This window comes from Micropterus dolomieu, linkage group LG03, assembly GCF_021292245.1.
Source record: "Micropterus dolomieu isolate WLL.071019.BEF.003 ecotype Adirondacks linkage group LG03, ASM2129224v1, whole genome shotgun sequence".
Classification (NCBI taxonomy): domain Eukaryota; kingdom Metazoa; phylum Chordata; class Actinopteri; order Centrarchiformes; family Centrarchidae; genus Micropterus; species Micropterus dolomieu.
The window spans coordinates 1,239,675-1,264,493 of NC_060152.1; the positions used below are offsets into that span (position 1 = coordinate 1,239,675).

Sequence of the window (24,819 nt, forward strand, 5' to 3'; positions counted from 1 at the left end):
TGCTTCTCACTGCCCCGCCCTTCTCTGCTTCTGATTGGCTAGTAGTCCTTACCTGGGAACTGCGCATGTGCAGCAAAGATTTTGTACAAGTAAGATGCATCACTCTGTAGCTCAAGAGCGGAGTGTACAACACATAGGGTGAAAAGAGGAGCTGCAGCAATGTGCAGTATGAGAAATATATGGTGTTTTGAAAATTAAACCATGTAAACCTGTTCTGGTACAACCCCACCACCTCTTTAATCATTTTAGCTCATGTACAGGTAGGACTTGAGGACAGTTAGGAGTTCTCGCTCTTCTGTAGATGGAAGGATCCATCTACAGAAGAGCGATTCTCAAAAATACAACTCCATACGGCTGAATAGTTAATCAAATTTTATTGCAATATGGCCTCCTGCAATTTTAAAGTTGCTTTGTTAAAGGGGCATTATGGAGTTTTCAGCAGCCACTAGCGGTGCGGTTTTAAGATTGCAACCAGGCGTGTGCTCGTACGCGTGCTCGCTTGAACTCATGAGCGAGCATAATCCGAAACGCAACCGCTTTCATACAGAAATCCTGCAATAAACGCAGGAACACCTGCATGCAGGCTGTGGCTTTTCTCTCAGACATGTTCAGGCTCTGTTACTTCAACGTTCCCGTCTCAGAGGCAGATCATCACCGGCGCTGTACCTTTCATTGAGCGCAGCGAGACACCGGCTTATTGGCACAGTACTCCCGAAAAAAGGCAAAGTGAAAGCAGCTATAGACAGATAGGGAGCCAGCTTCACACAACATGGTGGAAACTCAGGTAAACTCCCACCGCAACAATACAGTAATATTTTTATCAGCTTGATGTTGAACTAATCCACGCTCGTTACATGATAAAGTTACACTGCATTTAGCCGACGTGCTACATCGTTAGCTCGCCTGCTGCTTTCAGTAACTATCTTTATTGTCTGTGTATCTTTCAGCGGAGGCTCAGCAATGTCAGCACAGCTACATGTACTGGATGATAGCGAAACGGGTAGTGAGGTGGACTGAATATTATAACGAGATTGTGTCACACTTTATAACAGTTAGACCGCAGTAAGTAAATTTACCGTTAACTAGTGTTAGTGGATGGCTCTTCCTCCAAAATATGTTTTACATGCTTTGTAGTAATGTTAGCTTACCTGTCTCCTTAGGATGAAGCCAACTCTGGGTCTGTTTTTATACCCAAACAAAGCGGTTTCTCCATGATTCAAAAGCCCTGCCGATGTTGATCCGTGTTTTTGTCCGAAGTTGATCCTCATTCACATTAGGCCTGACGAGCTTCAGCAGATAAAACTTTTTTTTGTTTTTTATCCTTATGTGGAGTTTGTGTTGGAGTCTGTGTTGTGCTGGGAGTAGGTCGTTTCTTAGTGTTAGCAGACTCCATGTCATAAGTTGCAGTGTCGTCGCTGCTGAGTGCAAAGTCAGTAGACAAAGCGAGAGCCTCGGGAGCGCGCATGCAGGTGTCCGACCCGGAGCCTTCAAATAGGAATAGGAATACTTGCCTTCAGAGTTAATAGCCAAACCCAGCAAGTGGATCATTTTAATGTCAGATTACAACCCCTTCACACACAGGCAATAAAAAAAGGATTCATTTTAGTAGAAAAACTACATATAGCCCCTTTAAAGGCCAACTGTGTGTCTAAATATACAGTTTTAAATTAGATATGGTCGTGCTGCAGAGATGTCTAGTACATGGCGCTGGCCTTGCTTTTATTAATCTTTAATTTCTCTTTTAGGTGTTTTTATTATATTTTAACTGTGCTTTTCTTCCTAATATTTAAAGTTCTCATTTTATGTTCTTAGTTTACCTAATAACTTTGCAATGCAGACTCTTTTATCCAGTGTAGAGATTACAATATTTTGGTTACATGGTTAGGCTGGAATTTGTACACACGTCAGGCACCTTGTGGTGTTGTTATTTTGCATGAAAGGCATATAAATGTTAACAATAAATATACACAAATAAAGTCTGATTGATTTAATATATTCTACAGACTTAAGAAAACATCATTCTTTAGTACAGATCCCACCAAAAATCTGAATAATTAAGTAAAAATAATGGTAATATCCGTCAAAATAATCGCAATTCGATATTTTAGCTTAAAGTCATGCTCAACTGTGGTGGTGTCTTCAGTTGTTTGTTTTGACAAATTTTAGTGTTTTTAGAGGACTTCTCGTGCAGATAGACGATGGAAAAGTGTCTTTGATTATCGAGTGGTTTGAGCGATGCCCGTGGACACGTTGTCACTGTTTGAATTTGTTGTAACTGATAGCAGCTGTTCTATTTGCTGCTCAAACACCCGACCAGCCTGTGACTGCAGCTGCCCTCCCGTCCTAAAGGGGGCAAACCGGGAGTCTTGATCCACCCAGGGGGAAGGGGGGCAGAGGAGTAAGATCCTCCTTTTAAGCTCCAGTCCCTCCTAATCAGAAACAATCCTCTCACCTCCACTTATCAGCAGCTTCTCTGCTCACAGAGGAAACTTTGCACTGCAGAGCAGACGTTTGCTCAAAGGAACTGAGGCAGCAGAGGACATAGACTTTAATTTCTATTTGATTAGTGAAGGATTTAGAGCTGTTACAGGCTGGCTTGTTGTCTCAGTGGTGGACCTGAAGAGAGCTGCATCAAGCAAGAGGAGGCCCCGTGAAAGCAGCGTCCGTACAGGAGTGACAGTCTCTTCTTTACTCCTGGCCTGATCAAAGGTGATTATACCTGCTGCCAGGAGGACAATTCAGAAACCAGTCACATTTCAAACTTCTGGGGAAAAAATATTAGCATGGTTTAAAAGAACATTTAATTTTTTTCTACAAAATGTCAGAAGTCAAACAGAAGATCTGCAAACTGTACTGGAAATAAAATACAATTAATAATTAAATTACATTTGCTTGGAGCTCTTGGAACAGTGTGCAGATCTTACTTTTGCCTTAATTTTGTTTTTATCCAGCTTTTTTTGGATGTGTGCAAGCCCTAAACTTTATATCAAGATAATGTTATAAACTGTATATTAAGTGTTTCATGAGTTTAACTAAGGAATGTTTTAAAATAACTAGTGGTTGACCGATACAAGTTCTTCAGATAGATAGATTGATACTTTATTATCCTGAGGGAAATTCAAGTATCCAGTAGCATACGAAACATACATGCATACATTAAACCTATATTAAAATAAAATTTAAATTAAATATTTAAATAAAATAAACTTATAACACAGTAGCCACAGTAAACAGTGCAAATGGATGTAATGATTACAGATGGCAGTAGAAATTGTCTATTCATAGCAGTGACGTCACATTCCAAGGAATACGCTCCCTTGGAGGGCAAAAAAGACGTTATATTCCGCTGCCTGCCCAACCAGGAAGCAAGTGACACACTGTTACTTTGAGTTTGTTACTTTTGCGTTGCCAAAATGCTGGATGGTAGTTGTGCTTTCAGATGCACATCAAGGAGGAGACGAGCCTGGGCTGTGTTAGGTGAGGGATTCCCCAAAAGGTCTTTAACGGTAGAAATGCGGCAGCGGATGCTGTAACGTCATATGGATCGGATATGCCCAACACTTGCAGTTTGTGTTCATATTTTTCTTTTTCTTAAGCTGAAAGGTTATCCAAATAAAATTTGACTGCTTTTGCGGGGTCTCTACGGGGGAGACGCTGTGAGCCCGTATGTTGGTCTGTTTGATTTGCCCTCCAGGTCAAGGCGCATGTCACGTGACTGAAAACTATGATTAGTCCTCCCTTATTCCGAGCTAAAGAAAACAACAACTCTGTAATGTTACAGTCCGTCCACCGTAAAACCAAACTTATGTCACCTCCATGACAGCACCTTATCAGAAAGCAGCTGGAGTTCTGCCAGCGGACCACAGACAAGGTAACAGTAACAGCAACTTTAGCATTTAACTGAAATCATGATTGATTGTTGAGTTGAAGCCAAAGTAAGCTGCAGTCCTCAGCTGAAAATGTGCACACGTGAGTTTATTCTCCTTTTTGGGCCGTGAGTTGTAACCTCACAGTCAGGAGTTAACTGGGTGTCGGGAGCTGCACCTTTTTACTCCCCTCCAGCTCTCTGTAGCTCAGACAATCCCTGCTACCTGCGTGTGCTGATCCATCCTTTCACCCAGATTCTTTGTCTTTATAATCGCCATCTTTATTATAACAAACAGCTGTTTCCTGTGCAGGATCGCTCATTTCCCATTTCACTTGTGTTTACTTGACATCGTTTAAGAAGTACTTTTGCTTGGTGGCAAGCAAAACTACTAAACGACGCATTGACGAATCGTTGAAATAATCTATCGAAGCTTCAAATACTACAATCATTGTTAGCTGCTGCCCTAGTTTAATGCTCCAAATTTTCTAGGGGAGGACCCCCACACCCTGTCAAATATCACAGCATTGAATATTTCTTCAAAATACTGTTAAAGTATTATCTCATCTTTTTTTTGACACCAATATTGTGCATCATCACATCTTGTGAGCTAAGTGGTATTGTCACGCCACTTAACAGAGCCCTTATGTCCCCACCACTTCTCAACACAAATGGATAGCACTGATATCAAAACAAAGAAAATCACGTATAATTCTATTTTTCCTGCAGATTACAGTCTAACATATGTGTGTGTTCTAAGCCAGTTTTATGTTGTTTAATGAATGAACATTCTTTGGGTTCTGCTGTAGATTTCAGAGCGTGGCTGGTGTTTAAGGTGCACTTTGTCAGACGTCATGCAGCTGCATTATTCTCTACAGTATAACTGTTTTCATTTTCGATTCATCTGTTGATTATTTTCTCGATTAACTTATTGTTTGGTCTATAACATATTAGAAAATGGTGAAAAAGGTCAATCAGTGTTTCGCAGAACTCCGAAATGATGACCTCAAATGTCTTGTTTTGTCCACAACCCAAAGATATTCAGTTTACTGTCACAGAGGAAGCAAAGAAGACATTTAAGAAGCTGGAATCAGAATTTTTCCTCGACTCAACTCAAACAGATTATTTGATTAGCAAAATAGTTGCAGATTAATTTAATAGCTGTGAACTAGTCTTTTAATCATTGCTGCTCTACTGTAGATCTGTTCATGAGTGCAGGTATCGACCCGATTAATCTATCACTATCGGACACACGTTGCAGCTGCAATTAAAAGCCCAGAAGGAGAAGTCGAGAACTTTGATAACAAAAGGATAATAAAGTAAACTGACTGTAAACCTTTTGCCAAGTGGCTTTAAACAGCTCTTCATATTTACATGAAAAATGATCCGACAGAGTGATGAAAGTGTTCATTGTGAGGAAAAGTGAAACGAGGCCTTGTTCTGTTTTTTTAGCTCTGTGGGTTTTGTTAGACGGAGCTGCTGTGCCTTTTGTTTCCTGCTGCCATGATGCCGTGAGCTTCCTCTTCCTCCTCATCCTCTCTGGACCTCAAGTCTTTGGTCCTCTTCTTCTACATTGCTGGATGGAAGTCTCGATTAGAACTAAAAACGCTAGGGGTGGGAATCACCAGAGGCCCCACAATACAATATTATCACGATATTTATGTTGCGATTCGATTTTATTGCGATTTGAGATATATTGCAATTTATTACCTTTTTCTAACTTCCAATTAGGTTCCTAAAGTCAAACTTTGTCACCACCTGTTTATCTAAAAATATACATTTCTCTGTTTGTTAATATCACTTTTTCAGTCCCCTAGATGGTCTTGTTAAGTTTTCTAGTGGACTAAAAAAGCGATAGATTTGATTTATTTTTAATTTATTTTATATATTTATTTGTTCTAGTACCAAAAAGTTAAAACTCCCATCTGCAATTTATATACTAAAATATCAATACTTGGCGTCCGTGTATCGATACAGTATTGCCATGGCAAATATCACGATACTATGCTGTATCGATTTTTTATTTTATTTTTTTTTCCCCACCCCTAAAAAAACACCAGCGTCTTTAACATGGGCCTGAAAACTAGGTACAAAAAATGATGCCAGGATATTTTCTGGGACTTTGTCGATAATGATAATTACAGGATATTTTGCATCCATATCCTTAGGTAAGTGTGTTTGTGCTGGTACCGTGGCAGGTTCAGGTCTGCCTGACTGCTGACTCCCAAAGCTTTTCATATAGTTGATAATCAGTGTGGTGCTTAGTTTGTGGTCTTTAAGATTTTTGACATCGCTGGCGGATTGACGTCTTTTCCTGGGGCTTCTTTGTTCACTCATTTTTTAACTTTTCTTACGAAATTCAGCTTGTTTAACTTCTGTACTAAATGCATGACCCAGGTAATACATGGGCAAGGAGTTTTTTGACTTGTTAAAACAACAATTAAGATATTATCGTAGATGATGCATATCGCACACCCCTAACTGGAAGTCTAACACGTACAATTTTCTAAATGTTGATTAAATATGTATCTGACACCTTGAAACAGCAACCCTAGCCTTCTCAGTTTGACCCATCTCATTTTTTATGAGCTACTTCATCCAAATACTGAGGGTCCTGATTCAAAACTATTAATCTGAAAAGCTCAAATTATTGATAAGATATTAAGGAAATTAGGTAAAGGTCAGATCAGCCAGGGAGAAGATGAGTCGCTCTGTGAAGGTGATGGGTTTTTTTGACCTGAGAAAGACTCACCAACTTCCAGAGAGCACACATTTTCTTTAAAGTTACCCATCAGGTTATTCATGTGATTAACAATTATTGGTGGCAGCTGAACGACCTGCCGTGCCCATGTTTGTCAGTTAAGCTTAACAATGAAGGTAAAGTCATGATTTTCATTCTCTTTTATTCTCCTGCTGCAGGACAGGACACAGTTTGTCTTTAACAGTACAGATGTTTGAAATGTTTAGGGTTCCTTCCCAGGAGCGATTAGTCTAAAGTAATTAGATTCCTGTAATCCTCTGTGATGTTCAGGTGGGCTTAGTGACGACTGATATAAAGCCCTGTTTGTGGGAACTGCTGTGCTGTGTTTTACTGCAGGGAGAGGTGGATTATGTTGTTTAGTGTTGACTTGTGTTATAAGCATTCAGCTCTGACACACAATTACAGTAGCTGATGTGAAGTTTAAATTGGTGTTGAATGAGGGCTGCAGACAAAGTGATGATATTACACTGAGACATTAGAAATGTGTTGCTACTTCACCCACTTATCTCTGGGTGTATAGGTTTGTCGATCAGTCACCACTTCCAGACTGAAATATCAGAATCGGCTTTATTGCGGAGTAGGTTTACACACATTTGAAATTTTAGAGTGTGTGTGTGTGTGTGTGTGTCTCTCAAAATACCAATTTAAAATGATCATACTGCAGAGAGATCCTGACCAGTGTTGGGCAGTACTGTAATATTACTTTTCCCAGTACCTAATAGTGTAACTAATTACTTTTCCAAAACAGTAATATTATTACAGTTACTTATCCTGTTGTTCATATCAGCTGCTTAGCCAAAAAGCTAAATGAAGAAAGGAGAATGAGGGAGAGAGGCGTTCTTTCCACAGCTGTAAGTAGCTGCTGCCATTGTTGTTACAATCTAAGATGCAAAGAACATTGTCATCTATTTTAAACTCTGTGCGACCGGCAAAAAGCTTTGAACTGCGAACAACTCCACATCTGATTTATTGAAGCATCTGCTAAAGCAGCACAGCAGCGTTAAACTTAAAGAATGAAACTCCGTTTGCTACTGCCTCTTATGCTTGGACTCGTCCGGAGAGAGTGGTGTTAACGTAATGTTTTGTCACTGCTCTTATAAATAGGCTACATGTGCAGAGAAACAGCTTTTAAACAGTTCAGAAGTCGGGATTTACTTGCTTTATTTTTTTATTTCAGCTGGTGGGATAAAGAAACATTAGGCCTATATGCTTTGTAAAAACCACTCCCTGCTGCTGTTATGAATATTATACTAGTTATAAAGTCGGGAGAGACTGCTTTGTTTGGGGCTGAAGGGGGGTGGTAGTAAACGCGATCCATCCATCCATCCTCAACCGCTTATCTTGCGTACAGTTCTCGAGTTCTCGAAGCTTCTATAGATTTTCTCAGTATGAGAGTGAGGACGCTGGAGTGTGTCGCTGCTTCACAAATCGACGTTTTTCACAAAACTTGAGTCACTAAGCTTTTTTGAGTTTAATGACCAGACCACTAGGATAAGGTGTGTATGTAAATATCTGTATTGCCAACTGTTGCTCGGCACAACTGCGGCTCTGTAGCCTAACGTTACTCACCCATGCCGGTGTTCTGACGATCTATGCTGCCTCGTCAAAAAATGCTACCGTAGCACAAATCGAGTCTATCGAGTTGCTCTGCCCTATCGGAAAATGCTACCTTATGTGTTCCCTTTTCCAATCCCATAAAGGTATACCTCTCACAGTATTATGACATCTTCTGTTTTTTGATTATAACATCATTTCAGGGGTAGCGTATTCTGATAGACTAATAATGATTTAATTATATTTTATGTTACTGACGGTCAGTCACTGTCTCGACTGCATTCCCAACAACAAGGTTGCACAGATTTATGGGTGTGGAAACAAACCACGCTTGTGGGTCATACACATGCCCCTAAGTACCACATCATGATAGGTAGCATAAATTGACAGCTAGCCAATCTGGGATTATCTTTTCTGGTACCACCGACTGATAACTCTGCCACGAAACCTGGATTATCGACTATTCTGCCTCGTCTTCACAGCAACGCTGTTGATGTGGTTGAACGTTGGATGTATTCTCTCCGGGCCCCTGTCTTCGGTAGCTAAGCTAGCTGGTGCTTCCTCGTACCATCATGTTGCTAATTAAATACTCCTCCCCTGGAGCTCCTGAACCTCTTCTGTCACATCATACCAAATTGTCTTGATGCCATCAAATCTCTCAAACTCCTGTGTCGCCCCCGCTATGTACATGGGGGCTACCGACGTAAGTTTGTTTACATGGACCATACTATTCCTACTGTTCGGTTGGACAGACGCTCTGTTGCAGTGAGATGATGTCATCACAACAAACCACATGTGTGTTCAGTCAATCTGAGGCCCCTGGTCTGTGTTAATGTTGCTCCTACTACACTGCATGCCTCAGCACCTAACAAGACTGCAATGTTCATGTTATTGAACACTCGCTCCCTAAATAATAAAGCACTACTCATACATGACATTGTTACTGACAAGAAAATGGATTTTCTGTGCTTGGCAAAATCAGCTAGATTTTATGGCACTCAAACAAGCCACCCTACAAGGCTATGTGCACATACAGAAGCCTCGATACACCAAGCTGACATCCCAGTGAAAGAACTTCCAGTGCCTAACATCACCTCATTTGAGTGTATTCGTTTCACATTGGCTGGGTCTGCACAGCTCCAAGTGGTCCTTGTTTATCACCCCCCAAAAACCTCCACCATCTTCATGGCCGAGCTACTCCTCTCCGTGTGCTCCATGTCTCCATCCACACTCTTGCTCGGGGACTTCAATATCTATGTAGACTCTTAACAGCTGTGCCTTTTGCTGCTGAATTCCTGTCTCTATTGGACTGCCTCAATTATCATTCAGCACGTCAAAGGTCCCACTCACACCAAAGGTCACACACTGGATCTGGTGTGCTCCACTGGTACTACTCCCTCCCAGCTGCAATGTATCGACCTAGCAAAATCCTGGAAAGAGCAGTTGCCGCCCAACTTCATCAACGTCACCGTGGTCTCAGTTTCCTCTGTTATGCTGATGACACACAGCTGTATATCAGCACCAAACCATCCACTCAGCTTCCCCCTCTGTCACTTGTTAACTGTCCGACTGAAATAAAAACCTGGATGTCATCCAGTCTACTCAAGCTAACCAGCAGCAAAATGGAGCTAATGGTAGTGGCTCCCAAGCCGCTGCTCCTGAGGGTAGGTGATCTACTAATCAAAGTGGATGGTTGCACCATCTCCCCACCCCAAGAAGACCTTGGTGTCATTTTGGACTCTACCCTTTCCTTCCAGTCACATGTCAAACTCCTCCTTACCAAATCTGCTTTCTACCACCTCAAAAACATCTCCAGACTTCGACCATCACTCTCATCCATGCCTTCACAATATGTCCAGAACTCGGCTGCCAGTCGGCTGCCAGGGTTCTCACACACACTAGGTCGTGGCAGCACATCACCCCAATCCTCACTCAGCTTCACTGGCTCCCAGTCAAGTTCTGCATCACCTACAAAATCCTACTCCTCACCTATAAATCATCCCTACACACACACACACACACACACACACACACACACACACACACACACACACACACACACACACACACACACACACACACACACACACACACACACGGCCTGCTCTCTGTCCCCCACACCAAACTGCAGGCTTTTGGGGACAGAGCCTTCAGCGTCACAGCCCCCACCCTCTTGAACTCTATCCCCACAGAGATCTGAAATGCTTCCTCTCTAGACACCTTCAAAAAACTCCTAAAAACCCACCTCTTCACAAAGGCATTCAACCCTGAATGACTTTATATTGCTCTGTCTCTGCAATTATGTGTAAAGTGCTCTTGGGTCTCGTGAAAGGCACTATATAAATAAAAGTTGTTATTATTTAATCGATGCGTCGTTTAAGAAGTACTTTTGCTTGGCAGTGGTACCCCCCCCCCCAGGTGTGCACGTTTATAGGTGATAGATTTTTATTGGTCCTTTTGGAAATTCATAGTGTCATACAGCAAACATCAGACCAACAACCAGATAGCTGCTTCCGAGTACAAGTTATTCTAAAGGCTCGTGCAGACTACACTACTTTCACTTTGTTTTCTTCAGCTTGAAAGAATCGCATACTTTGGACACTTTCTTCTTCTTCCCTCGCTATTTTCCTCTCTCTTCCTCCACAGCGGCATCATAATCACGATGTGATCACAGCGTAAGCGTGATGTGCAACAGTAATAAATGTCTGTGCGAAACAGTGGTGCTATATAGTTATATGGATGAAACGAAGCCTCGATGCAAAGTATTTGTGTCGATGCATTGTGTAGTTTGTCTCACAATAATAAGCAAAATACTACAGTATTCGAACAGAGTAACCAGAATATTCAAGCAGAGAATATTGCACATTAGCATAAAAACGGATGATAAAGTCATTTGTTTCAGTTGTTGGAGTTTAAAATTGATAGACAGAATAGAAACTTGTCATCATTCAGCTCCAGGCTGCTGCAGCAGAGCAGCTCAGTGTCTCCGGCCTCACACTGTGATCGTGCAGCTCGTCTCTATAGTAAACTTGTTGAAGTGAACGGAAGTCAGCTGAAAGATGTCAGCTAACTGGAGCCGTCTGCTCCTCGGACCCCCTCCACAGATAAATGTCCTCGAACTCGGTGAAGAAGAATTTGTTCGTGCGTGTCTGGTCTGATTCACTAAAGTTTTTCTCTCTGTGTTGCAGCTTTCCGAGAGACACCCCTCCAGTGAAGATGAGACCATGGTCCTGGTACTAGCCCCCAGAAAAGCCAGCGAACTCCCTGTCAACGAAGTAGTGTGTATCCTGCAGGTACGGTGTTTTAAAACTTATGATTAAGAGGATATTTAAAGGAGAGAGAGAGAGAGAGAGAGAGAGAGAGAGAGAGAGAGAGATGCTGTAACAAGTACATTTTCCCCGTCGTAGGATCAACAAAGTCTTATCTTAAACAAAACATGTATATAGATGGCAGAAGTAAAAATGGTAACCGTTTTGAAGTGTTCAAGTACAGGCAAGCAATACAAAAGATTAAAATAATAAACTAATGAATTAAAGAACACCGTGCCCCCACACACCATGACACATTTAATGAAATTCAACAGTTAAAATATATTCTATTTCAAAGCTAAGCTGAGAAGCCTTAGCCTGTCCTCGGTGAAGTAGGTAGTGTTTTAAGCTTTGACTTGAAAGTGGTCAGAGTCAGGGCTTGTCTTGTATCTGAAAAAATATGTATATGTAGTTCCAAAAAAGCACGATTGATCCCTGCAACAGCCTGCTTGCTCCACTAGATTTGATGCGCAGTAAGTCTGTAGCAGGAACTGAGCAGCACCTGTAAAACAACAACCAAACTATTTTCCTTTTAGAAAGTTTGTGTTGCGATCTTAAAGTCGTCCTGTGTTTTGTTGGTGCTGACAGGCGGACCTGCAGTTGGGTTTGACCCAGGACGAGGTGAGCCGGAGGAGAGCGTACCACGGCTGGAACGAGTTCGACATCGGTGAAGAGGAGCCACTATGGAAGAAATACATTTTACAGGTGACAAATCCATCACATTATAATGGAGTCTTGCACAGGAATGTGCCTTTAAAGTGTTGGCAGTGTGTAGACAAAGCCACCATAGTGTTGCTGCACGTCCATCCATCCATCGTCAACCACTTATCCTGCGTACAGGGTCGCGGGGGGCTGGAGCCAATCCCAGTTTACATCGGGCGAAAGGCAGGGTACACCCTGGACACGTCGCCAGTCCAGGTGTGGCTGCACGTGTGGCCCAAAATCTTTCACAGTTTGCCGAGTTTATTTGTTTGTTTTTTACAGCATGTAAAGCTGAACGTCTGACTGTAAACTGTGTGGTCTCGCTGCTGTAGGCTAATCTGACAGTCCATGGTTTTTAACGCTGCTGACGTATGAGACGATGAGTCTCAGAAGGCCCTTCACACGTCCAGCAGCAGCAGCGGCCAGAATGCAGCTGCAGGATACAGCCAATATCCTATTTTTATCTTCTGCCTGTAACATGTCTTCAAGCACATCATGTTCCAGAGTGTCATTGTTTTGTCACGAGGAACAGTACTTCAACTCAGGCAGCAAAACATCTACAGAACACCATGCCGAGCTCAAACATGTTTCACACGTGGAGACCTGCAATGCTGCTTTTGTTTTTGTGCTTGTAGAAAATTAGGTGGATAAATGGTTAATAACAGGACAGTTACAGAAGACGCAACACAAAAATAAAACTGATTTAACAGGGTTGCGATATGAACCGCACCACGGCTCAAAAAACGAGTGGTGGTACACCCCTAGTATTAAACTTTGACTCTTTTAAAAGCTCCTGGACGAAAACATTGAGAAGATCCTCTCCTCATATATTAGAGAAAGTGACCAATGGACAGTTGAACAGCTGAACATGGCAGTCTGTCTCCATCAGATTTGAGAGGTTAAGTAATGGAAGAAGCCTGAGGGAGTTTGGCTGCTGGTCTGTTTTGTCCACTTGAACTCAAGGACAGAAGCTGCTGCTGCTGTTGAGCCGTAGGAACAAGGGATGGGAGGAGGGAGGAGAGGCCTCTGTGAGCAGCGACACAACACACACGTTAAATTCAGAGAGGCAACAGGAAAGGAAGTGAGGATGAGACGGAAGATGGGAGAGTGAAGGCAAGAAGAAGATGTGTTGGATGGTTTTTATCTCCTTTCACACACAAAATCCTTAATTTCTGCATGAACTCGTGTCTTTTGACTAATCAGCCACAATCTGTCAGGTTTCCTGAAACTTCACATTTGACCTGACAGGCCTGAAATGTGAGGAGAATCACACAGAGTTCGTTCATTATTTACTTCCTGTCAGTAAATAAAGGCATTTAAAGTATCTCACAGAAAAAATCACACACAGCTGATGTTTTCAAGCTCTTCACCAGAAACCTGAGTGACGTTTGGAGTACAAGTTCTTGTACATCATTTTTTCAGTAGGTCTATTTCGAGTTTGTTTTAATCCCCACATTGATATTTTGCCATTTCTTTTAAGAAGTTATGTCATATCAGCCAGTCTCTTAGGACTGTTTTAATTGTGGGGTTTGGCTGAGTTGCTTCTTTAAAACCGTAAAACTTCAATTGATAGCTGAGTCCCAAATAGCCGCCCGCCTCGTGTACTGGCCTGGTGTGGGATTACATTTTGACAGATAAACTCAGGTCTTCATTAAACGCCTGGTCTGGTTTTTATAGAAGTTCTTTGGATGTATAAAATCTCTTAAACCCCACAGGGTTGCCCGCTTTAGCTGCTTCTAAGCTGATTCGACCATTAATACAAATATTAATGTACAAACGTATAATCAATATGTCAGTACGGACATGCTACATATCATTAGATCGGTTAGATTCTCCAAAATTTGATTGTTCAGTTCATACAACAGAAAGTGCATAAGCCGTCTGTTGGAGCTAAATCAAATGAATGACGTGTATTTAATCATTTATATACAAGTAATATTCTGTTTGATATAAACTGTTTTGTAGTAGCCTATTTCAGTTTTGTGCGAAAATAATTAAAGGCCGGTCCCATATGATTTTAGCAAATAAAAGCCTGGGCTATTAATCAAAGTTTTTTTGTAAACACTAGTGCAGTGCCTGTTCACAGGGGCCGATGTGACGCCTCCCTGCAGCATATCTCCGAAACAACACGACAATGGCGGAGATACTGCTAGATATTCAGCGCTTCCTTAGAACTTCATAAATCTCTTCCTACGTTTCAACACATTCGTTTCACATATGATCGTGATCACGCAGGTTTGATATAGTCTGTTTCACTGCCACATCGGAGGATATATGCCCCGTCCTGGCGAGCATTACCCCTCCACTGTTGTAAAGTGGAGCGGCATAAACCCCAAACCTGAGCAAGCCACTCCGCTCTGTTCTGTTCTCCAGTATATTTATTCATTCTGAATGTTCAAATTGTACCAAACGCGACTCTCCCTTGTTTCCACAGCAACACATCCGCCACGTGTGAAGTCTATTGGAGGAACTGTTCCTGACATAATTAAAATAGAGACAGACACACAGAGATTCCTGCCTTTTACTAAAGAGATGAAACAGATGACATTCACTCTTTTAAGACTCCCAGTTTTCGAACTACTGTTTGTCTATGAATGAATCTGTCTGTAAATGATGAATTTAAAAAAAAAAAGTCCAAACATATTCCGTTTTAAAAAGATACAGAGAAATACAGTGTTGATAATCACTTGGGGTTCTGTTGATGTGTATAAATATTGCTGTTTGTGTAAATATATGTATGTGAATATATTTATATTTGGATATGTATTTTCTTTGATTTTTATATATAGATAGATATATAGATAGATAAAGATAGGTAGGTAGATAGAGATATCTAGATAGAGATATAGTTAGATTTTATTATTTTGTAGTTTTATTAATTATGGTATTTAGAGTATACAGGAGCACATAAGTTTTACTTTTTCCTACTCCTTTTTGCACATGTAAATGTGCTTAAGTAATGGAAATTATGGAGTTTTATTTTGTTTCTGTTTTGTTACCATCATTTATTTTTTTCTCTTAATAAAAATCTATCTCTCTCTATCCAACATGTGTGGAAACCGTTGTCACTTTTCAGAAAATATAGTTACAGGTGTCCCCAGTTTAACTCCCATACGGTGAAGAGGGAAAGTTCTTGCTGCTGCTGCTGCAGTCATGTTCTTGATGTGGAAACCGGGTCATTTTGATGCTTGAACTGAAAATAGAACTGGAGTCCGCTTCACCCAATGAGCTCCGCCTTTTCACTGTGGATGACTGACACTTGTTTCAGCTCGTTCATACATCACGGCAAACACACACGCAATTGTACTTCTATCTTTGTGAGGATCTGGACAAAATGTTCTTTGTGTGTGTGTGTGTCACAGGGATGCACCGAATGTTTGGCAACCAAAATCAATCGGCCAAAAACCGCAACAAAAGCACTTTCGGTGTTTGGCCTAATATGGCAAAAGACCGAATAAATTTTACCGGACAATTGACCCTTCGCTAAGACACGCCCCGAATACACAGCTGGCCTATCACAGCGCAGTATAGGACTTGCTCTAATTGAGGTCCGACACTTTTATGGCTATGCTCCATTCACTCTAATGCAAAAAGAGTCGTTTTCTAGCTTGCTTCTACCGTATTTTTCCGAGATATGGTCAAACGCTGTTCCTGGGGCACTTGTAGTAGTTATAGCAGCTACCCTGAGAGGTTAAAAGGAGAATACGATTCTTTTTCCAAAACCCAGTTTGAGTCAGTTTGACAGCTTGAATACAACTTTCAAATGTAAAATGCAATTGCAAAACTGTCTGCTGCTTTCTGAGATCGCGACGCTTTTTCCAACAAATTTGACAATATTTCTCCGGGGACTGCAGTAATAGACAGTGGCAGCGCCAACAGTTTGGTCAGACTTAGCAACAGTAACTAAGGGGGGTGGGGCTTAGCAAAGGGTCAGTTACGTGTTACATGTCAGCAGTGTGAAGCATATGTCTGACTGTAGCTGACTTCTTAGAAAAGGCAACAAATGGTCTGACCCCGCTTTGAGTTTCACTCGTTTGAGAGAAGACAAGCTAGCCGCACCTACATTTGGAGTGCACACGTATTCAAGCCTTTATAGTAAATCCACTGAAACATACTAGAGCGAGCTGACAGGCAGGTTAGCGACTCCTTTTATTATTTAATTTATGCAATAGTAAAAATGGCAAAATAAATGGAAAAACAATTTAAAACCTTATTCGGTATTCAGGAAAGCTTTTCATTATATTTGGGTTTGGCTTTGGCCAAGAATTTTCATTTCGGTGCATCCCTAGTATAACACAAAGATTCACACAGTTTACATAAAACAGTGGCTCTGCATTACAAAGACAATAAGTTACTTTCCAAGGAAGTTTAAATCAGGGGCAGCTGGACTTTGTTGAAGATGCATTTCATCCAAAAGGCTTCTTCAGTTCTGACTGACTGGCATGGAGTCCCAGCTGTTTAACCTCTTTGGGGTCGCTATCAAGGTGATTGGCTCGTTAGTGCTCCTGGCTGTTGGAAGCCAAATGTGAGTGCTTGTTCAGGCCCCCTGGAATAGACGGAAGAACAGCATTGTAGGTGGGGGTTAAGTGGTGTCTCGGCCCTCTTCACACGTTCAGAGATGGTTTATCCATTCTGGTGTAAATGGCTTCTCTTTCAAACCATCTGTCCTCCCTGAACAAAATATGTACATTTTTGTCATTGAGAGAGTGTCCTTTAAGCTTCAGATGTAGGTAAACTGCTAAGCCTTGACCTGAGGAGACCTGTTGAGCCATGCGTTTGTGTAGTGGTTGTTTAGTTTCTCCAACATACAGGTCTGAGCATTCCTCACTACATTGGACTGCATACACTAGATTGCTTTTCTTGTGTTTGGGTGTGCGGTCTTTGGGGTGGGCCAGTATCTTTCTTAACATGTTCTTGGGATGTAGTGTTTGTTGAAGATCCTCCGGAGTTTCACTGATATCCCAACCTCTTTCTGTGTCTCTCCCTCTCTGCAGTTCAAAGATCCCCTCATCCTGTTGCTGTTGGCGTCGGCCGTCATCAGCGTTCTCATGCGCCAGTTTGATGACGCTATCAGCATCACTGTGGTATGTTACACCTCACACTACAGCAGCACGCTTCACTTGTTCGTTTCTCCTGTTATCTGAGAAAACACCCCATAGACCTGAGGTTCTTAGATTGTTATTAAAAGAAAAATCAGCGTATTGTGGTATTTATGGCAGCGTCGGCAGCGGATGAAAAGTAGAGACTGTAACGTGCAAGGAAACTCGCTGCAGGTGTCTGCCTGTGAGTCTGGCAAATTAGAGATTATATAAACTAGTTTTATTTCTTCTTTTTGAATCCCTGTGGGGAAAATGTTGTTGCAGCAGTGAATAATTGCATTGATGTGCAGGATAAGAGAACAACGGAGGAAAAGGCATACATTAAAGTAAATGTTATATCAGAATATACAAACAAAGATAAAAGTCAAGCAGTGTTCAATACATCCTTAATATAAAAAGTTGTTGGACAGAACAAACTGTTCTTAGAGACTCCCCAGTAGTGGAGCTAAAAAAAATTTGTCCTGATGGTGGCGCTAGAGAAAAGGCCATATCCTGTATAAAAGAAGTGGATGTAGCCGCCGTGACGTCACCCATTGGTTTGTGAAATGCCATGTTGAAGCCTACAGTTTGGCATTTTGGCCGTCGCCATTTTGCTTTTTGGTACCAGATGTGACCAAATTCATGTTAACTGTGATATTAGCAGGGATGCTAGTTTTGGCTAGCGGCAAAAAGCTTAAAACAAAATGTATTAACCAGATAAAATGACCAGCTGGCTCCTAATGAGCTTTTTCAGCTTCACTGGTTAAATGTTCACAGAGCAGCGGATACGAGTCGCCTCTATCCTGATTGACGGGTCGCCATGGTAGTGACTTGTCAATTAGCTTGTAGCCCCGTCCTAAAGCCTCCCCTGCTTTCTGGTCTATGTTCCTCTAAGTGGGACCATAATTTACTAAATGAACATCATGCTGTGTTGGAGAAGACTTGAAACTAACGACTGAGACCATAAACTCATCAGGAAAGTGTTTACTGAGGTGATAAATGAGCTGAGAAGTAGCCTTGTTTCCTCATAGACTTCTATGCAATCACTCTTCTTTCTGCAGCCAGTGGAGTCGCCCCCTGCTGGCTGCTACAGAGAATGCAGAGTTAAGGCTCTTCAGCACCTGTCTTTTCAAACCTGGAGGTCCCTGCTTGGTCGTAACACCACCAACATGGGACGCATATTTCTAGATTTATTTTGACTTACGAATTAACGTCCATAATTCTGCTTAGAAATCACACAAAAAAGAATCTCCCTGTAGCTGCACAACTTGCCCCAGAATCTTCATAATTTTGTTTTCTTCAGTATTACAGTAATCCAGTGATAGCCGTCTGTACATCCATGGCGGCAACACTAACAGAAGCTGCTAACAGCTAATTCAGCTACCTTTTATTGGAGACACTTTGCCAAAATTAGAGCAAGATTATCTGCTAAATAGAATTAAGACCAAGAATAATAAAGAGAGAAAATCTTTTAATGTTAACTTAATTAATGGAGAATGAATTATTATCAGGACATTTCTTGGAGTCACTCGCTGCGTTATGTGAGATCTTCTGTGCAACGTTAAACTTTTTCCTGATGGAGGTTTCCTAGAAGAAAAGTTAGGAGGGTGTCCAAAGTCATTAGGAATAATCCTCCGGAGGCCATGAACATTGGCAAGATTAACAATCTCTGGACTGAACTGTTGGACCAAATTACATCGGATTCCTCAGCCTGTGTTTGGAAGAAAAACTGCATTAAACATAGTGTTCTGCTTTGGTGGCACTGTGTTTACACAGCTACAGGCTGGCAGATGAAGACCGGTTTACAATATGTGTACTCAGTAATATGGTAAGATGAATCGCGCTGTCCTGTGTTGACCAACGCGAGGTGAATAGTGCAGTTATTCAGTTTACATTACAGAGTCCCATGCCAATGCCTAACGCACACACCCTAAATCTCAACAATGGGTCATGCGGACTTGACTGTCATGCTTGTTGGCAGAGTTCACACCCCATTAAAAAATCAACATAGTTATATGAATGGAAAGTTGTATGAATGAAAGTTAAATGACAAGATAAGGAGAAGCAAAAGATTTTTAGGCCCAAGAAGATGCCTTCGGTAGGGATGGTCTGTTTTGTTTTACAACATTGAGTCAAAGTAGATTTAACATGTGTTTTTTTGTTTTTTTTACACTTATCAACCTTTTAATCTCAAAGTGAAAACAGATATTTACAAATACAAAATACATGTTTGCATAAATAATCACCCCCTCCAAGTTAGTGTTCAGTAGATTCACCTTTAGCTGCAATTATAGCATTTAAGGGTGACTTCAGTATTTTTCAACCTATTTTCCCACGTTTTTGTATCTATTTGACTAATTAGGACTACTTTTTAAAAAAATTGGTCCAGTATGGAACGAGCACGCTGCAGTCGGCAACAGTGAAACAAGACTGCAACATACCGTAAAACTTCAATTAATAGCAGAGTCCCAAATAGCCGCCTACCCAGTTACTGGCCTGGTGTGGGAACACATTTTGAAAAATAAACACAGGTCTCCAGTAACCGCCTGGTCTGGTTTTTATAGAAGTTCTTTGGATGTATAAAACCTCTTAAACCCAGCGGGTTGTAACCTGCCCGTTACAAGAGAGGAAAGGGGAAAAAAGTGATGACTCCTGTTACCTTTGAAGCGCTCATTAAGTCCGAATGTGTCCGATCCTTATTATTTATATTCCTTTAGTCTGTAAGGGTCCACCGATCAAAAGAATCAAAACAGCTTTTCATAAAATTAATCCAAGTTGTGAATCCTGTCATGTGAAGTCCATCACTCTCTGTCTGCTAACTTCTCTCACCCTGCACCGTGTTGTTGTTGTTGTGATGTGCTACATCAAATGAATGACGTGTATTTGATATATTGGATAAGTTTTATACAAGTAATAGAAGTAGTTTTATGCAAAAGGAATTAAAGGCCTGTCCCACCTGTACACCTCTCCCAAATAAAGGCAGGGTAAATTCAGTGATTTTAGCAAATAAAAGCCTGGGCTATTATCCAAAGTTTTACGGTAATGTGGGTAATACGGTTTTTGCTGCTGAAAGGCTCAGACTGCTACTGTACAAGTGTCTGACAACATTATAGAGACAGAGACAGACATTTGTTTAAAGAGTAAAAGAGAGAAACAGTTGCTATAACAATATGGGCAAATCAACTAGACTCCATTGATAAAAACGGACTACTGCGTTTTGGTTTTAAAACAGAGACCTTTTGCTACGTTTGCACCTCCCATCTAGACTAAAACGGCGAAAACGGAGAAGTTTGAAAAGGATGCAACCCCGTTTTTCGTTTCAAAACTCCGGGTAGCATTTTAGTGCAGACGGTCAAAAACAGAGGACTTTAGAAACGATGAGGCAGACGGTCTCGTTTGGCTCTCTGATTGGGTCTAATAAGTCATGCAAAGCAGAAACACAATGCTACTGACAGAGTTTTAGTATTTTTCTTAAAATATTTTGAACCGTGCAAATAACACTAACCGCCTACACTTGTTCTGTGCATGTCACATTTTTTACTTTGCGACGACTCCCAGTCTGTTTTCCACCACCACAGCCCATTCAGTAACAGTCCCAGCTCGTTATTGGTCCATGCAAAATAAAATCTGGTGTGGTTCTTCATCTGTTAGGGGTGGGAATCACCAGAGGCCCCACGAGATATTATCACGATATTTATGTTGCGATTCGATTTTATTGTGATTTTAAATATATTGAGATATATTGCAATTTATTACCTTTTTCCAACTTCCAATTAGGTCCCTAAAGTTAAACTTTGTCAACATCTGTTTATCTAAAAAGATACATATCTCTTGTTTTTTTTCAGATCACTTTTTCAGTCCTCTATATGGTCCTGTTAAGTTTTCTAATGGACTAAAAAAGCAATAGATTTTATTATTCTAGTGCATCCCTAGTATAGTACCAAAAAGTTAAAACTCCCATCTGCAATTTATATAATAAAATATCGATACTTAGCGTCTATGTATTGATACAGTATTGCCATAGAAAATATCACGATACTATGCTGTATCGATTTTTTTTTTTTTTTTTTTTTTTTTTTTTTCCCCCACCCCTATCATCTGTAGTACTTTACTCTTTCACCAAATTTTCTGTAACTACGGAATAGACCAGCTGCTGTGGACGGAGATCGTAGTCATTTAAAAACTCTGTTTTTAAACTAAAACGGAGTAGTTTGTTTGTGTTGTTGTGTGGCTTTGTTGTTTTTGTTAGTTTAGGGAGTGTGGTGGCTTTGACAAGAGCCTGTAAGGATTACGATACAGCCCTGTCTTGCTGCTGCAGACTGCAGCGCACTCACTCAATACTGGTCCCAATTAGTCACACAGACAAAAAACATGGGAAAATAAGGTCCAGGTCGCAAAGTACTGAGGTTACTCGTTAAGTCTGTGGATAGGTCTCTATTAGCTTTGAGTAAAAAGTCGTAATAGAATGAGAATAACGTCTAAACATACATAGAAAAAAGTCTTTAATAACACAGGTTTTAATACTTTACTGTAGTCAGCAGTTGAGAGCAGTCTGTTGTCGTTTACACCTCAACTGCATTGAATCAGATGTAACTCAGTTTCACAAAACGCTGATTTTGAAGGTTAACCAGCTGCCTCTGTGTCGTTGTTTTATTATTTTACAGGCCATCATCATAGTAGTGACCGTTGCCTTCGTCCAGGTGAGTCCAGTTTGGGCGTGTTATTGTTTCAGTCTCTCTGCTAACACATGTCTCTGTTCATTTTTAAACAAACTTCCATAAATATTAAAGAGTTTACAGCCTCAAACGATGAACAGATGTTTAAAATGTGAATCCTAGAGTGGTCTGCTGCAGTGTGTGTGGGTGGAATATACTTCTGCATGTAGATTCATGAATCTTGCATAGCTCCAGTTCTTTGCTTGTCCTCTTGTGTGTAGGAGTACCGCTCAGAGAAGTCTCTAGAAGAGCTCGGGAAGCTGGTTCCTCCAGAATGTCACTGGTGAGAGTTTAATCCATCCATCCATCCATCCTCCTCTTCTTCTTCTGTGTTAATGTGATTCTGTCTGGGTCAACAGGCAGAGTCGGGAAGCAGCACTGCCGCAGTGACTGCTTCACTTCCTAACACTACTCGCATTCTGCTTGGCTGTTTTATATTCACTCATTTGGCAGATGCTTTTATCTGAAGTGACTTATATTTAAGGAACAACATAGAAGCACCAGTAAAGTGAGAGATCTCAGAAAGTGAGAGTGATAACAGATACAAGTAAGAGCTAATGGTACATACGGCATCAATGGGATAAATACCTAGGAGAGGAAGTAAGAGTGCAATCAATAAAAGAGAACTGTACAGAGATTCACAGAAAGTATAAAACATATTACATGTGTTCATTAAAAGTAAATGGACACATGTGATTTACTTTACTGGACCCTCTTGGGCCTCGGACCCCCCTCGGACATCTAGCCAGCATTTCATTAGAACGACCTATATTGCCTTAATTTTCCTTCTGCAACGATCTAAAAGATGAAAAATAGTAGTAATAATAAGGGATCAAATCTACCGGAGTTTATTCCCTCACTGTCTGGAGAAATGTAACGTACCTCACCAAAAAATGTGAAGCATCAGACCGGTCTGAAAAAATCATTATAATAATAGTTTATCAATTCCCTTTGACTCCGTTCTTCACAAATTACCTAATATTAAATCAACTTATATAAATGGAGTCGGATTTTCTCACACACATCCATCCGGCTCAGAGGAAGAAAATATTCCTTCAAACAAACTTCTCAGGCCTCGATTTACACTTCAAATAACAGCAGACGGACGTAACAGCTGCCCCTTCACCTGTCGGAGCTCACACACACACCTGTGCAGCACTTGTAAGCCGAGAAGGTCTCGGGAGCAGCTCGTCGCTCAGCCTTCCCTCCATTTCTCTCTTCCTCTGCCCAGTTTTGAAACTATTTTAATGACCTTACTGTTGTCAATACACCTCGGACGTTTGAGACGTGTCTCACGCACTTCTTGAAATAGCTGATTTTGTCCCCATCACTTTATTATTATTTTTATTTTTTTTGAAATCATCTGTTAAAAATGTTCTGAAATATAGCTTGCATCAAGAGATATTGACTAACAAATGAAAGGTTTATTTGCACAATAAGAAAACTTGCAATGCAAATATTGAGAAAACAATGTGCATTGTCCAAAAAAAAAGTAACTTAAGCTGATTTAAAAAAAGCTGACTATAAAATGAGCCAAAAACGTGCAGCACCAGTCAATAACTTTAACAACGTCTTGACACAGTTTCTTTTTGGCCAAGTTTTCCGTTCTCTCCCTGTGAACATGACAAAAGAGGAGAGAAGACTAAATCCTGCCTGCATGTGTGCTGACTCAGCAGGGATGATATTACAGGAGAAAAGTTGATCTGCAGGAGAAACGGATCTGAAAGCAGCACAGAATGACCAGAAAGATTTTGTTGATTTGGTAATAAGTGCTTTTTGTGCTTCTAATCATTTATCTACATATCTATGTAGATAAATGATTTCTTTCTGTGTCCGTTTCAACGAGTTTATTGTTGATTTATGATTGGGAGTCTCCACAGGGTGTTTTATTTTGAAAATTGACCTGATTCTCTATGCCGTTCTGTGTCTGACTTCCTGCCTGGTTTGATCTGCTCTGTGCTGCTTGACGTGGCTTCCATCAAAAATAGACCTGCTACCTATTCTCTGCAGAGCGGAGAGCCAGACTACAGGAGCCACAAGCATTGACTAGAATGGCCGCAATTAGCTCTGGCAACGCGCCGCAGCCGATGGACTTTTGGCGTTAGATTCTATTAGAGGGTTACAGTTTGAATTGTCACCTCCCACCTGAATTTTGTGTTTCCCTATTTATTTAAATAAAAACATTTCCACAATAAATTTGTGCAGAACATTTCTCCAGAATGCAGGAAATTAACTCAAATGTTTGCAGAACCCCCACTGATATATTTCAGCATTGAGTATTTCTTCAAAATAGTCTTAAAATACTGTCTTGTCTTGTTCTTGTGACCCCAACATTGTGCTGCGTCACACCTCTAATATGTCTCCACCTCTTTTAAGCACAAATTTACGCCTTTGCTGTTGTACGTATCAATACACCAACTCCTTCTCCTTTACATAAAAAAAAGTCTTTGTTACATGTCTCATCTACAGTGCCCAATATTGTTTGAGCTTTTTCTGTTGTTTAGTTAAGTTTCTTCTTTTGTTCCTTTTTCTTGTGCTTTGTCTTGTTTTTCTTGGGGTTTTCTTCTGTGAAATGTCACTTCATGTTGTTTTTTGCCCTGGATGTTTATTTGACACAAGTAAATAAAGATAAATGTTTGAATATTAAAATCCTCTCAGTGTCAGGGATGGGAACCTGGAGCACCTGCTGGCCAGAGAGCTGGTTCCTGGAGACACCGTCTGTCTGTCTGTGGGAGAGAGAGTCCCGGCAGATCTCCGCCTCTTCGAGGTGCACAGCAACACACAGACACACCCACATGTAAACACACGAATGTTTTAACATAAACACAAAACCCAT

General features: G+C 40.9%; 1 protein-coding gene across 1 annotated transcript in view; it reads left to right on the top strand.

The window, feature by feature from the left end:
- atp2c1 (ATPase secretory pathway Ca2+ transporting 1) overlaps positions 1-24,819 on the top strand; it is a 111,817-nt gene that overhangs the window by 21,129 nt on the left and 65,869 nt on the right. Inside the window, exons 2-7 of the mRNA XM_046045687.1 lie at positions 11,369-11,473; positions 12,077-12,193; positions 17,185-17,274; positions 21,933-21,968; positions 22,205-22,266; positions 24,642-24,750. Of these exons, the coding sequence (XP_045901643.1) occupies positions 11,369-11,473; positions 12,077-12,193; positions 17,185-17,274; positions 21,933-21,968; positions 22,205-22,266; positions 24,642-24,750 (519 nt within the window). The remainder of the gene's footprint in view (positions 1-11,368; positions 11,474-12,076; positions 12,194-17,184; positions 17,275-21,932; positions 21,969-22,204; positions 22,267-24,641; positions 24,751-24,819) is intronic.